Source organism: Opisthocomus hoazin, chromosome 8 (genome assembly GCF_030867145.1).
Source record: "Opisthocomus hoazin isolate bOpiHoa1 chromosome 8, bOpiHoa1.hap1, whole genome shotgun sequence".
Taxonomy (NCBI): Eukaryota; Metazoa; Chordata; class Aves; order Opisthocomiformes; family Opisthocomidae; genus Opisthocomus; species Opisthocomus hoazin.
The window spans coordinates 39,838,630-39,851,603 of record NC_134421.1 but is presented as its reverse complement, the minus strand read 5'-3'; the positions used below and the strand labels follow the sequence as shown (position 1 = coordinate 39,851,603).

At 40.4% G+C, this 12,974-nt stretch overlaps 1 protein-coding gene across 5 annotated transcripts in view; it reads left to right on the top strand.

Moving 5' to 3' along the window:
- Positions 1 to 12,974, top strand: part of TMEM117 (transmembrane protein 117) — a 225,615-nt gene that overhangs the window by 204,315 nt on the left and 8,326 nt on the right. For 4 of the 5 annotated variants that reach the window (XM_075429093.1, XM_075429096.1, XM_075429095.1 and 1 more), the window contains one exon: positions 11,652 to 11,781. In XM_075429093.1, coding sequence (XP_075285208.1) covers positions 11,652 to 11,781 — 130 coding nt within the window. Of the gene's footprint in view, positions 1 to 11,651; positions 11,782 to 12,974 lie in introns of those variants that run through there. The other variant, XM_075429098.1, reaches the window with a different exon arrangement.

Genomic DNA, 12,974 nt, shown 5'->3' with positions numbered 1-12,974 from the left:
GGCAAAGGAAGATAAATTACTCTGGTGTAAGAAGCTGAAATTACATTTTTCCTCTCTCACATTCAGGAATTGAGCTTTTGCACTGGGGTCAGGGAAGAGTCTGCAGACAAAAGTTGTGTTCCCTAATTTTCCTTCACATTGGAGGCTTGTATTTTGGGGTTTATGATTTGGTTCATTCTTTAAGGCGTGTAATTTATGTATGCATAATGTACAGAGAGCACTGGCAGCATTTCCCTAAGGGATAAGGAAAAGAATGGATTTTTGGAGAGGAGAGGGCAGATGGGAAATGGAGAGAGTAAGTAAATAATTTCTGCATCTGTTAAATTACATACACTCTCTGTAATAAGAGGATATTTCATGTCACAGTGAATGACAAATGTAAGGCTGTGGTCTATATGGATGATGTAATATAATAATCCAAGCAGCACACTAGTTTTATGTAGCCTCTTATTATTACTGAAAATAATAAAGCTAGTAGACCTGTACTTACATAGGGAGACTATTGTTTTCTTATTTTTCTCAAAGTCCCGTTAGTCAAATGATGTACAATACAATGAAAAATAACAAAAAACTTATAGTGGTTCTTAGCAGCTGGATTTTCCTATAATTTTGCTTTTGTGTGTTGATGAAGTTGAGTATGTTTGGTGTCTGATGCAGTAAATTATTTTGTAGTTAAAGAATGTCTTTTTTTAGAATTTGGAAAACTATATAATCTAATAGAATAATACAGTTAAAATTTAATGCACTTATAAAAACACACTGCGCATCGCTTTGAGGCCTTGATCCAGTGCTGAGATCTGTACTCACCAGAAATCATCTGAGAAGGGACCACTACTGGTGTAAGAACCTCTCATTTTATCTTTCACAGTCTCTTTGTTAAACTGGGGGGCACCTTTGTGTTCACATCCCTTTGACCTTATCTAGATGACTGGTGAAGACACAGTTGCTGTTCAGCATCTCTGTCTCTGAAGGGACACTGTAACACAGAAAACCTGCTGGGCTGAAGACTCTGAGCTGGAAGTTTCAGTTCTGTGGTCAAACACAGTTTCCTGGGTCCTGGAATTTGGCAGTCTGTATCTTGTGCCCCGGACTGAGCCTGTATTTCACACCAGCACAGTTAAGAAGGTTCTTGCCTTTTGTTTTAATGGATTTGTACTTTCCAGGAACTCTTCCAGTCCATTTCTGTCAGAAGAGTGGGCCATTGTGTTCAAATTCTGTTGAAATAGGTAGTGGTTTGTGCTGAGTTTTAATGTCAGGTGGTGAAGCGAGATGCTCCTATTTGATGAGGATGCACCCCGTCAGAGCAGTTCAGATAGCACGCTGCTGTTTAGCTTCCTGACCTGGTGAGGGAGTCAAGACAAACTGTCTCATATGATGATTCACAGAGAAAAAGTAGGTAGATCATGACAAACACAGAAAAAGTATCCAGAGGTCATTAGATCAGCCATTGTTGCCAGTTAGGGCTTAGGTATTCTGAAGAACTTCAGTGTGAGAAAGGACATCTGCTTGGTCAAGCCATGAATGGCAATCTAATCCACACAATAAATGTTAGAGACTGATTTGGCAGCATGTATAATACAAACAAAAATGGACAAAATAAATGCCTGTATAACATACCCATTTCCACTTGTGTTCTAGATGGTTGATGACAGTTTGAAAACACATCCCAGAGATACTGATAGGCAAGCAAAGCTGATTTTAATTTTACATGCACACCTCCTAAGCTTTATGTGTTTCCTTATATCCTCTTTTGCTACCCAGATGTGTTCACATAATGGCTATGCAAACACAATGTGTGCATTTCCTACTGCCGCCCCAGGTGGTACCAAACAAGCCGCTGTTGCTTTGGGAACAGATGTGCCTAATAGCCACGCCACAACATTTGAAGATAAAACTGGGGGTAGAGGGGAGCATGGGGGAGGAGTTCAGGAATGGGATATGTGGCCTTCGTTTCCTGAAGGCAACTCGTTTGCAACTACAGTATGCTGCCGCTGCTAATCCTGTTAGCAGGTAGAAGCTCAGGACACAGAAAATTACTTTAACTTCAACTAAAAAACAAGAGAGGGAGCAGGGAAGACCAAATATATTCCATATTACTGCTGTCCCTGAAACAAGACCTTAAGTGCAGATAGCCACATTTTGCAAAGTCAGCCTTTCTTCTTTCAACATCTACACAGTTTCCTTTTTCTTTCCTTATATATTAAAACTAGTATATTAATTAGAAGAAGTTACAAGGAGGAAAATAATCTTGGGAAAAAAGTTACTACTGATTTTTTTAAAGGACAGGGAATTTGCACTGACTTGTTTGCAAACCCCATGTTTAGATTTATGAGACACATTTCTCTCTGCGTTCCATATGTATCCAGTGTTTTAACTTTCTATCTTAAGCTCTGATAATTCTCTCAGTATCAGTCAAATGCAGCATACAATCCTCTCTTTTTCTTCAATAGAAAATTAATATTACTGTTTCACTACTTTAATCACATCAAGCTGAACCCTGCACAAGCACATATGTAGTTTACAGCTACAGCTAAACCAAAACAAGTTGGATGAACATTTCAAACTGAGGCCATTGGTCCAAACCTGTGACTTCAAATCGTGCTTAATACCAAAGGAAAGGTTTATAGTTTTGTTTGTAACCCTCCCCAAATTTTCTCAGAACAGGTGATGGTAAAACTCTTCAGAGCACATGTGATGTGAAGGAATTCTGTCCAGAACAGAATGGCTCCTCAGTCATCCATTTCTAACATTGAGGCAGCTGATTTACTTTCCATCTACAGTGAGCGATATATGGTAATCCGCTTGCTCCAGATACTCTTCATTTCTATAACACCATTCTTACTACGTTGCAAAGCTCATAGCGAGGAAACTATCTACTCAGGTATTTTGCTGCAATTCTATCTTCCTGGGTTTGGGCAACACTAAAAAACACTGTTAAGATTTAAATATCAGGCAACAAGGAAATTCATATATATGGGTATTTGGAAAAAGAAATGGACAATATACTTCCAAATGCAGCTGAAATTAGCTGGAGACAGTTACCTTAATGCAAAATGACTTCAGAACTCCAAGTAGAGCTTACTGTTCTCAAATAGGTACAAATGTCATTAGCAGTCTTTACAAACCCTGAAATGCTCCAGATTTCATACTACTGTTCAGCTGCAATGTGGGTATATTTTTCACAATGCAAGGGTGTGTGTATTAGTGTGTATATACTCATATTGTTGAAGATGATTACATAGTAATGTGTTTATAATTTATTTTTATTCTCCACATCATAGTCAGATATTTGGTCTTCTAGGGTACCAGAAAGATTGACTGCTCTGTTGTAAATGATTTCTCTTGACAGCAAGCTGTAGTCTTGGTAAATCTCTAAATAGAAGTATTGCATGTTATTAGCGAATGTTCATTTCTCCTATTCACCACAGAAATGGCTTTCATAAAGTGTGTTGCAGAGGTGGTTAGAAAAACCATGACAGTTTCACATAGGGAACAAGGCACAGTTGCTTTGCAGCAGCGGATTTCTTTGTCTCTTACAGGTGCACAATATTGTAAAATTATCACTTTATTTAGCAGCTTATCAGCCTCAAGAATTAAGTAGACAAGCTCACACTGGTGTTTCTCATCCAGATGAATTACCCGATAGCCACTTAGCTCAACCAAGGTCAGACATGAGTGAGACAGTAAAGCAAGAGTAAAAGCTTATAAAACTTGGAGAAACTCAGAGGCAAAATAGAACATTTACTTTTGAGCAGCATTTTTTTTAATCAGCATTTTCAGCAGTTGTGAATAGCTAATCAACAGGCGAGAGTGAGTTACAAAGAGGAACTTCACAATGGCACTGAGATGTATGAGACCTCACATTTGCCTGATGGAAAAACTGGTGGACTTGCTCCTAGGACATCCTGGATCTGCATAGAGACTGTGCTTAGGGATGTCTGCTGCACCTCTGGCATGGATAAAGTTGTTTCACCTCGCTCCTCTTTGACTCTCATGAGTAACTAAAACTTAAAGGGCAGCTGCAAGAAAGACCAGTCCTTGCCCTCAGCGGGGAATGGTGATTACTGTTGTTCCTGGTCACTGCATATCTCAAGACATGAGACCTTCTAGTGTCTGTCCTTCCTTGTGCACTGGCTTATTTTCAAAGACAATTTGTTCCTAATGTAACAGAAGGAATGGATAGCCATTAATTCTTCACACTACTAGCAATATTTGTCTTACCAAGGAACTAGCAATGGTCACTAAGAACTGGGGCAGTGTTATGCTAGGTGATGCTCAGAGACAACCAAAATACAACTGCAGTCCTAGAGCATTCCGTTGCTAAAGAAAAACCAAGAGTTATGGCTGGTTATACAGGCAGGTATAAGCAATAGTGACTTCACTGGTGAGGATGACAGGTAATCCAGGATACCAAAAGGAGAAGGCTCTGCAGCTATAGGGAACTGCACAGGGGAAAGTTTCTTTAAATAGAGAAAAGATCCATAGCCTGAATTTATAGACTGAAGGAGCAGCTGTCGTATAGACAGTCTGTACCTAGGGTAGTGAAAGATCTGAAGGGATTTGAATAGGAAAGGAAGTGCCCTATGTTTTATTTGATCAAATAAAGAGTGACATGGTCAAAGAAACAGACTAGGAGAATGGTTTTTGCAGCAGCATTTCAGTATCGGTGGAGAACAGCTGTGCTTGTGAAGACCAGAGGGAAAGGTGCCAATGTCACTGAACAGCAGATGACAAGAGCCTCAATACAAATATTAGCTGTGGTGTTTGATAGGAATTGTCGTATCTGTTCTACGTTTTGCAGAACAGATCTGCAGTATCAAGGCACTACCGGGTTGTGAGGAGTGAATAGATGATACCCAAGCTATAGTCAGAGGGGAGAGAGAGGCAGTGCTGTCTATCACAAATCAGGCATCTGCCGGTGTGTATAGGCACGGATATGGATTTCTTACTTTATGTGGTCTGAAATTTTGAGATTACTTTGAGCTTCGTGTGGAAAAGACAAATTTGGACATTTCAGTAGCACTGAATGGACAATTTGGACATTTCAGTCACTGTTTTGAGGACATGTGCATACACAGCTTTGTCTAGGCTCAAAATGCATTAATGTGTAAATTCAAACTGTAGAGACTCAGGGCTTGTTTGGGACCTGGGTGGCCTGGGAATTGTTGCCTTTAAATAAGCAGAAATGGATAATAGACTAAAGGATTCTGTAATGATTTTTTAATGGAAACGGTCATTCAAGGCCAAGCACACACATAAAAAGAGGCTGTATTGCTGCTTTTAACTCTCAAGGAGGGAGTTATTGCTGCCTTATTATCATTTTCTCAAATAAGAGAGAAAATGAGCAAGACTTGCAGTGGTGGTTCTAGAGAAGGGCCAGGGGCTTGAAGAAGCTAAGCAAAGACTGAGTAGAAGAGCACAAAGGTGATGGAGAATGGCAGCAAGGTTGTGGGATGTCAATGCTGTATATTGCCGTATAGTGCAGGGAGAGTCTTTCTATACCCGTGTCTGGTCCTGAAAGCTGTCTTCAGTCTTCCATCTCAGCAGTTTGAAGCTCAACTGAAGCCATTATTCCACTGTTATAGTGGATTTTCCATGTTATGAATTCTTTAAATCAAGACTAAGAGAAAATGTGTAGCTGTGCTGGAATTAGGGACTTTGTGCAGCAGTTCCTGATGAGGTTTTGTGATTGTTACTGCCGATAACAATCCAAGCAGGTGAAGCCAAAACAGATGAGCAGATCAAATAAATCTTTCTGTACTTGAAAACTGTGAATAGATTAGCACTGATAGTACCAAGGTGAAGCAGCAGGTCTTTTGAGGAATAATGTGTCATCTTTCACTGCGGGAGCTAAGCAGCCCCACTGATGCCATACAAGTATACGGGTGGTAATGTTAAGAGTGGATGTATATTTTTGGTTTAGTGAGGGCTAAAACTTACAGTGTCTATCAAACTTCCTTCCTTTTCAGATAAGGTATTGGCAAAGAATAGGAGGCCAGAAACTGAGCTGTAGATTGAATCTCACAGGCATGAAAGTGAGTTCTAGTCATGGCTGCTGACTTCCCTCCTTACATATGTTTGAATGAGATACTAAAATGATGTTTGTACTTTAGCAGCTCACAGCTGCAGAGATCTCAGCTGTAAGTTGCTGCACTGCAATGAAGTTAGAGATAACCGCAGCGGGACTGGGCCTTTGTCTCTGAATTCCAGCTGTTCATTTCTTACTTCAAACACTTGCAAAAATACATGGCCATTGCCTTGAATTAAATTTCCTCTAGCTCTCTGCCTGTCTATCATGTTCTGAGAGTTGAAACAAAGCTATCTAAGAGATGCAAAGATACCTGAAAATACACAGCCTTCTACCTCATAAGTTAAAAGGATTTTTATAAATTAAATAAAAACTGCTATAGGCAGTTTCTGGAACAAGCACACATATACACATTCATATATGCATGTTCTCACTTCTTTCCCTCTATCTTTATATATTTATTCTGAGGTGTTTAAAGTACAAGTGTGTTCCTAGCATTACATACAGCATATAACATCACTAAAAGCAGAAATATTCAGTATGTGTTTGTCTTCTTTCATGATTGTATCTGGGCAGTGTTTATATTATTTTTGGTGTTATTTTATATTTACTGTGCACCAAACACCCTATGAGCTACACTCAGACAGGAGGAGAGATGAAAGCATGACACATTTGTTTGCCATGAAACATTACTGGCTTTTAATCCCGGTCGCACCTTCTCTATGTCTGTTTTCCCTGGGCGGAAAGGGGCTGGTGGCTGAGGGATGTGGGGTCCTGTGTGCATGAAGCGTGGGATGCAGTCTGCTGAGAGCTAGCATCGCCCTCCCAGACAGCTTACGATCCTTGCTGAATCCTGCCAACACCTGGTCCTGGTCCTCTGGGGTTGGGAGGCATGGCCCAGAGCCCACAGTGAAACACACCAGGCAGCAAGGAGCAGTCCTGCAGCCATCCAGTGCCCCAGCACTGGGGTCAGGACAGGGCTTCCCCAGGCAACACCATGTAATGGCAGAGAAAGGCCAGATCATATCAGAAAGTGTGGCTTTGATGCTCAGTTAACATTACTAAAAATATCTTTACCTAAATATGCACCAAATCAGTGCTGCCAGCTCCACTGTAGGGTCGTAAACCAATGTCTGGCATTGCAGCAGAGAGTGTCTGCATGTTGGCGTGCAGAACTAGACGCAAAGGGGAGAAAATCAAAATACCACGATCTCCTGTTTTGCAGCATCCAGTTTTGTCTGTGCTTCTGGGTTTGATGAGCTAGCTGATGGAAATTAGAGGTGCTCCCGTTGCCCATTGCAACACTAGGATGAATCCCTCAGCGATCTGAAATTCATCCTCTGGCTGCCCTTTCCTCATGACTGGAGTGAAGTGAGGCAATAACCTCATTTGATTTGCACATCCCACAAAACTTGCCAGTGAGGTTAGAGACCTCTGTGCAGCTGATTTAAGCCTGCTGGTTCTGGGTTGGTTTCTTCTTCATAAACTGCGCAGAGCTACGCTGCAGACCCCCCAGGTTGGAAACCACCGAAGTAGGTGAATATTAGAAATTTGATGCTGATGGTTTTAAAGAAGAAACAGTCTGTTCATGCAGTGTGAGAGATACAAATATGAGCAAACAATATGGCTTTATTTTTCAAAATGCACAAGTAGAGATGTGTTCTAAATATGGTATTTTGGGCCCAGTTCCTAATGAGATCCTAGATACGGCAAGGTGCAGGCACCTCAGCAATAAGGACTAAAGCTGATCAAGTGAGCTCCACATAATTAAGAGCTGAGAACTTAAAGAACATACTGTGTGTCACTCCTGTCCCAGAGGTGAGCACAGACTGACAGCACAGACTGATGTCAGAGACCATGGAGACAAAATACCGTGTATGAAAGCATGATGCAGACCTGAGCTGTGATCCAAAGAGGGAAGCAGTTGGATTTGTGGGCTTGTACACTAGTGCTATTAGTGTACCTATGAACAAATGGTGTAGGTTATTCCTACTAAGCACCCAGAATTTCTTGGAAACATGGTCTTTTGTTTGTCAGTAAGAAAAAAAGTGGTAACAGTCAAAAGGTTTTGGACAACACTTTCTTAGAATCTAGATAGCAAAATGGCCACTTTGTTAGGTTTGGATTTGACAGCCTGATATTGGCATTAGCCTGAAAAGTTCATATTTGTCTGCTCGTCTCCTGCACAATAGTAAGAACACAGCTATCTGTTCACAGGTGATAATGTCACCTAGACAGTACATGCTCACACTTACCAAAACTGTGAGTCAAATGAAGCCCCGAACGGTATTTAATCACCTAGATTGAAGCTTCATTTTCCTGAGTGCTGTGGCTGTATTGACTTTCGTGGAAGTCAGTAGGTTTAACTCATTATTTTAGTTTCCTTTTTTTTAATATTGCCTTCAAACACATTTTATTTGTGTTTTGTTTTCTTTTCTCTTTTTTTTTTTATTTCTCTTTTTCCAGTGGGACTGTTCTTAAATAACAGACTTTGTAATCACACTGACAGAGGTGTTACACTCAAAACGTTGTTTATGGGCAAAGAAGAAACACCTTACAGATAAAGCCAAGAATTTATTATTAGTATCATTTAAATTTTAACAGTGTAATCCAAGAATCATTATTAGTTGAGATCTAATTATTACAGAAAATAATACTTCTATGCAGAAAATATTTCAGTAATAATAATAATGGCAGGATTGTTACACACACACTTCTTCGTTTCTACTGCTTGTCTTGGTGTGTCGCCTGCCCTCCCCCTGCTCCTGTGGGTCCTGAAACGGGCAATTTCGGGCTGGTGGGGGTTGGTGGGTGCATTATGGTGTGTCACTGGCATCTGGAGTCCTTTCCTGGGAAGGATATGATGTTCATCTTGATGGTTGCTTTTTCCTCACTCTAAGATCAACCTGGGGCCATTTTTATGCTTGCTAACATGCTTTTAAACCTTGCTTTTTCTTCATTGATCTGGAGCTCCACGTTACAGCCAAGTTTGCTTTATGCAGTACCTTTCATATATATTAGGTACTTTTTTGTTCTCTTTGTTACCCCTAAAAGCAGGTCTGCATTTCTTTAGCTGACCGCTGATGAGCTGTTTATAGCTGTGGGGTCTCCGGTGCCAGCATGTGCCCATCTCTTATCCTCCCATGTCTGCCCTCCCCTGTGCCGCGTCCCAAGCCTCCACTCCTCCATGCTGCTGCTGTCCTACCAGGCTGGTATTTCTGTATACTACGGAATAGTATTACAATTGTAAAGCCGTGGTGATACCATACAAAGGAAAAGCAAAAAACACAACAAATAAACTGTAGCCAGCTGGTCAATTAGAAAAATCGCTGTTGTAGCTGAACCGGGTAAAGCAAAGCTGCAGGCAGGTCAAAAACAGTTCAGAGAGAGCACGTCTGATAAGCCTGGGTCCTGAGACCTTGCAGACTCAGTACTGTGACCTGTTACTAGCAATGTCTATACCGTATTATGGGGCTACAGAGCAACAGAGGTCATGATACAGTTCAGGCATGCTTCACAGTATGGGGTATATGTGTAGAAAATGTGAAATAATGTACTCATGAAAGGTAGCTGTGGTTTGGAGTGTCACATGTTTTTGTAATGGACTCTCCACTCACTTGTCTATTATAATGCAAACAGTAGCACACTGTTGGGGTAGGATCTCTCTGTTTTACTTTTGTTTTATGAAATACTTTCCAGTCTCAATAGTTGTTTGCTGAGACAAATAATACAGTAAACTGCACATCTGACAGAGCTGGCATTCTAGTTACTCATTATCAGGTAATATTCATACAGATCAGAAAAAATGCTGAAGTTTTTAAAAGACTCAGATGCAAAGACAGTCCAGCACAAAATTCTGTATGGTGGAATTTTATCTGTAAATCAGTGAGAGGCACAGTAGGAGCACTGGGACAAGGCAAGAGCAGGAGGCGGGATTTAACGTCCCTTGTTTACTTATTTCTAATGCAGAGTCCACAGCTCTCCATTCGTTTATCTTCAGGAATACATATAGTATTTCTTCCTGTTTATTCCTGGGTGAAAGTATGTACGAATTAACATGAGACACAAAGCCAGAGATGTATGTTAGATACTGTGAACTGAGAATGTACACCCATAAATTTTTTATCTTTGGGCACTTTTTGAATGTCTGCCACCTGTAAGTGGATGGTTGCAGATGCAGTGTAAGGGACTGTGCAGCTGGGCAGTTAAAACCATGCCTCGTGACCAGGAGCGCGTGCATTGCATTAGTGATAAGGGAAAAGGAGAGCATCCTTATTTCTCTTATCTTCTGCATCTGTAAATTGGCACTTTTTGTATCACTGTGAACACTGAGAACCAGGTACATGGGGTCAGGTTTTCTCCTTGCTTGTACTCCTGTTAATCCATTTAACTCAGTATCATGGTATGTTATCACAAATCAGCTGCTGTTAGTGTTTGGGCCATGCTATTCCCTGCTCATAAAACTCTTCTGTTTCCCTTCCACTGCAGAAAATGTTGGAGCTGCTTAGCAATTTTTGGAAGTCATATATAGTGATTTATCTTTCAGAAATAATTTCTTAGTTTTGAATAATTTCTTTTTTCATTACCCTGGTAGGAAACTTTCTAGCCTTATAAAACTGAAAAGAATTGACATTGGTTCTCTTGGGGAGATGGCTGCACTGGAATGGTTTTCATGTGAAGGAAGCACAAGCCACGGAGCTCCTCACATTTCAGATTCTCTTATTATACTTTTAGCAATCCAGGTGCTTCTTGCACTGTCTGGTGGGATACAAATCCAGGTGTATACATGAGAACAGGGCCAGTATGTTTTAGCAGCAGATCACCGTCTGCAGTGCGCCGAGTAACCACTCTGTCAGCAATCGCACTGCTTCTAGCACTATTGCTAGACTTTCAGTTTTGGCTGTAATGAGCCATGTTATTATACCCTTTTTCAAGTGACCAATGGTGGGTGCAGATAAGCAAGCGAAAAATTCCTTTAAATGCGGCTCCTCTTCACCTGGGTTACCACATGCTACCAAAATATGCATAATGGTAGGTAAGAGCTTCCACATTTCCCGCATTGTCATCTAAAATATAGCAGTGGAGAAAACTGTGTTTGGATTAATTCAGGCAGGTTATGTTGAAGGGCCTGCACTTGCAGGGAGTGTTTATTTAGATGTATTAAGGCCAAATACAGAAAACACCCTCTAAGCTGAACAAGTAGAATACAGATGTATGAAATGTTAGAAGCGGTCAGGCCTTCTTTGCTAGTTTCTTACCCGTTAACTGTTTGCCAGATTTGTAACAGAAGTTGTAACCAGTATTGCAAGGCTGCTGTATAGGTATTCATATGCTTAGACTATTTTGTACTATCAGCTGGTACAGTGGATTCAGTATTGTGGTTCTGAAGTGAACTTAACCATAGCACATAATTACATGGAACTGAAGTAAAAACCATATTGCAGTATCTAATATAAACAAGGTATTCTATTTCAAACGGTTCAGTCAAACTGGAAGTAAGAAAATCCAATAATGGGAGGCTTAAAAATAGAACCTTTCCCTTTTATTAATTTGAGCCATTTTAAAGGGCAAAAATATACCATGAAAGCTTATATTTAGGCTCTTACTTTTCTTTTTTTAACAGGACTGGGAGTTTCCACATTTTATGGGTGATGTTGAAGTGAATCTTCCAGGCTTGCCATCTGCACACATGCAGTTCAAAGTACCTTATTTCCAAAAGATCTTCAAAGAGGAATATCACATACATATAACAGGTAAGTAATCTTATCGACAGTGACACAGTCACACAGTGAACTGCTCCTGTGTAATAAATGTATGCTAACATGTTCTTAACCACATAATTTTGTGTGTGTGTGTCCCAGATTACTATTTTTCTATCTGTTTATCTGTCTATATCTGTGTCACCCATATATAAACATCTCAGGGAAATGAGGAACCTATATCTTAAGAATTGGAGAGACCTGCTGTTTTTCATAGATTTCAGCAACTTCTTGTGACACTAAGTAATACCTAGTGTAGCTTCAGAGATATTTTATCTAAAATTACTCTCCAGGGGAATTAGCGGCTTATTTAATTTCCAAATCTCTTATGTGTTCAGATGCCTTTGCTGTGATTTATGCTAATATCTTTTTATAACTTTGTTCATTCTCATCTGGCAAAGGCCATTCATAACCATGCTTCCATCAGTCATCTAACCAGAAGCAGACAGTTAAATAACCTCAAATAAAATAGAATTGCAGTTATTCAAATGGATGGTACATATAGATAAAAAAGCACCTGATCCTGGCATATTGTGAGACAGTATTTTAATAACAGTACGGAATGAAAAAGAGAAGAAGGTTAAATAGGGATAAATATTTTGGTTTTACCTTCAGGCTATGCAGAAGGAGCATGGGTCCTCTCTTTATATCAGGAAGAGGTGGATAATAATGGATAGCAAAAGAATGCAGGTGTGAATTGACAGGAGTCTTTAACTGCTAATATAAACAGTCAAAGCACATGATACTGTACTGTAATAAGATAGATGAGAGCATCCAATGACACAGCCATATGAAACTCCTACAGAGCAGGCACAAAAGGAGCATTCAGAGATGATACAAAGATAAGGCCGAAAGCTAGCAGGTGAGTCACAAGCTCACCAGGCAGCAAAAGCCAAGGGACAAAAATGTGCCGAGGAGGAAATGATGAACCCAGGACTCAGTCAAGATAGGCTTTTGGCATTTTCAGCAGAGACGGCAGAAATCTGAGTGATCAGATTAAAAAACATAAAAGGAGAGAAAATGAGTGCAAAAGGTACCTGCTGGCTATTGAATGAGGGAAGGCAAATGGGCCAGTAGGAAGTACAGATGGAGGGATGGAAAGTTTTTCAAAATTGGATGTAGGTGCCCCCCTGGAATACTGAGAGAGAGCAGACAGCCAGCAAGGAGAAATAAGGGCTGGGGCACGT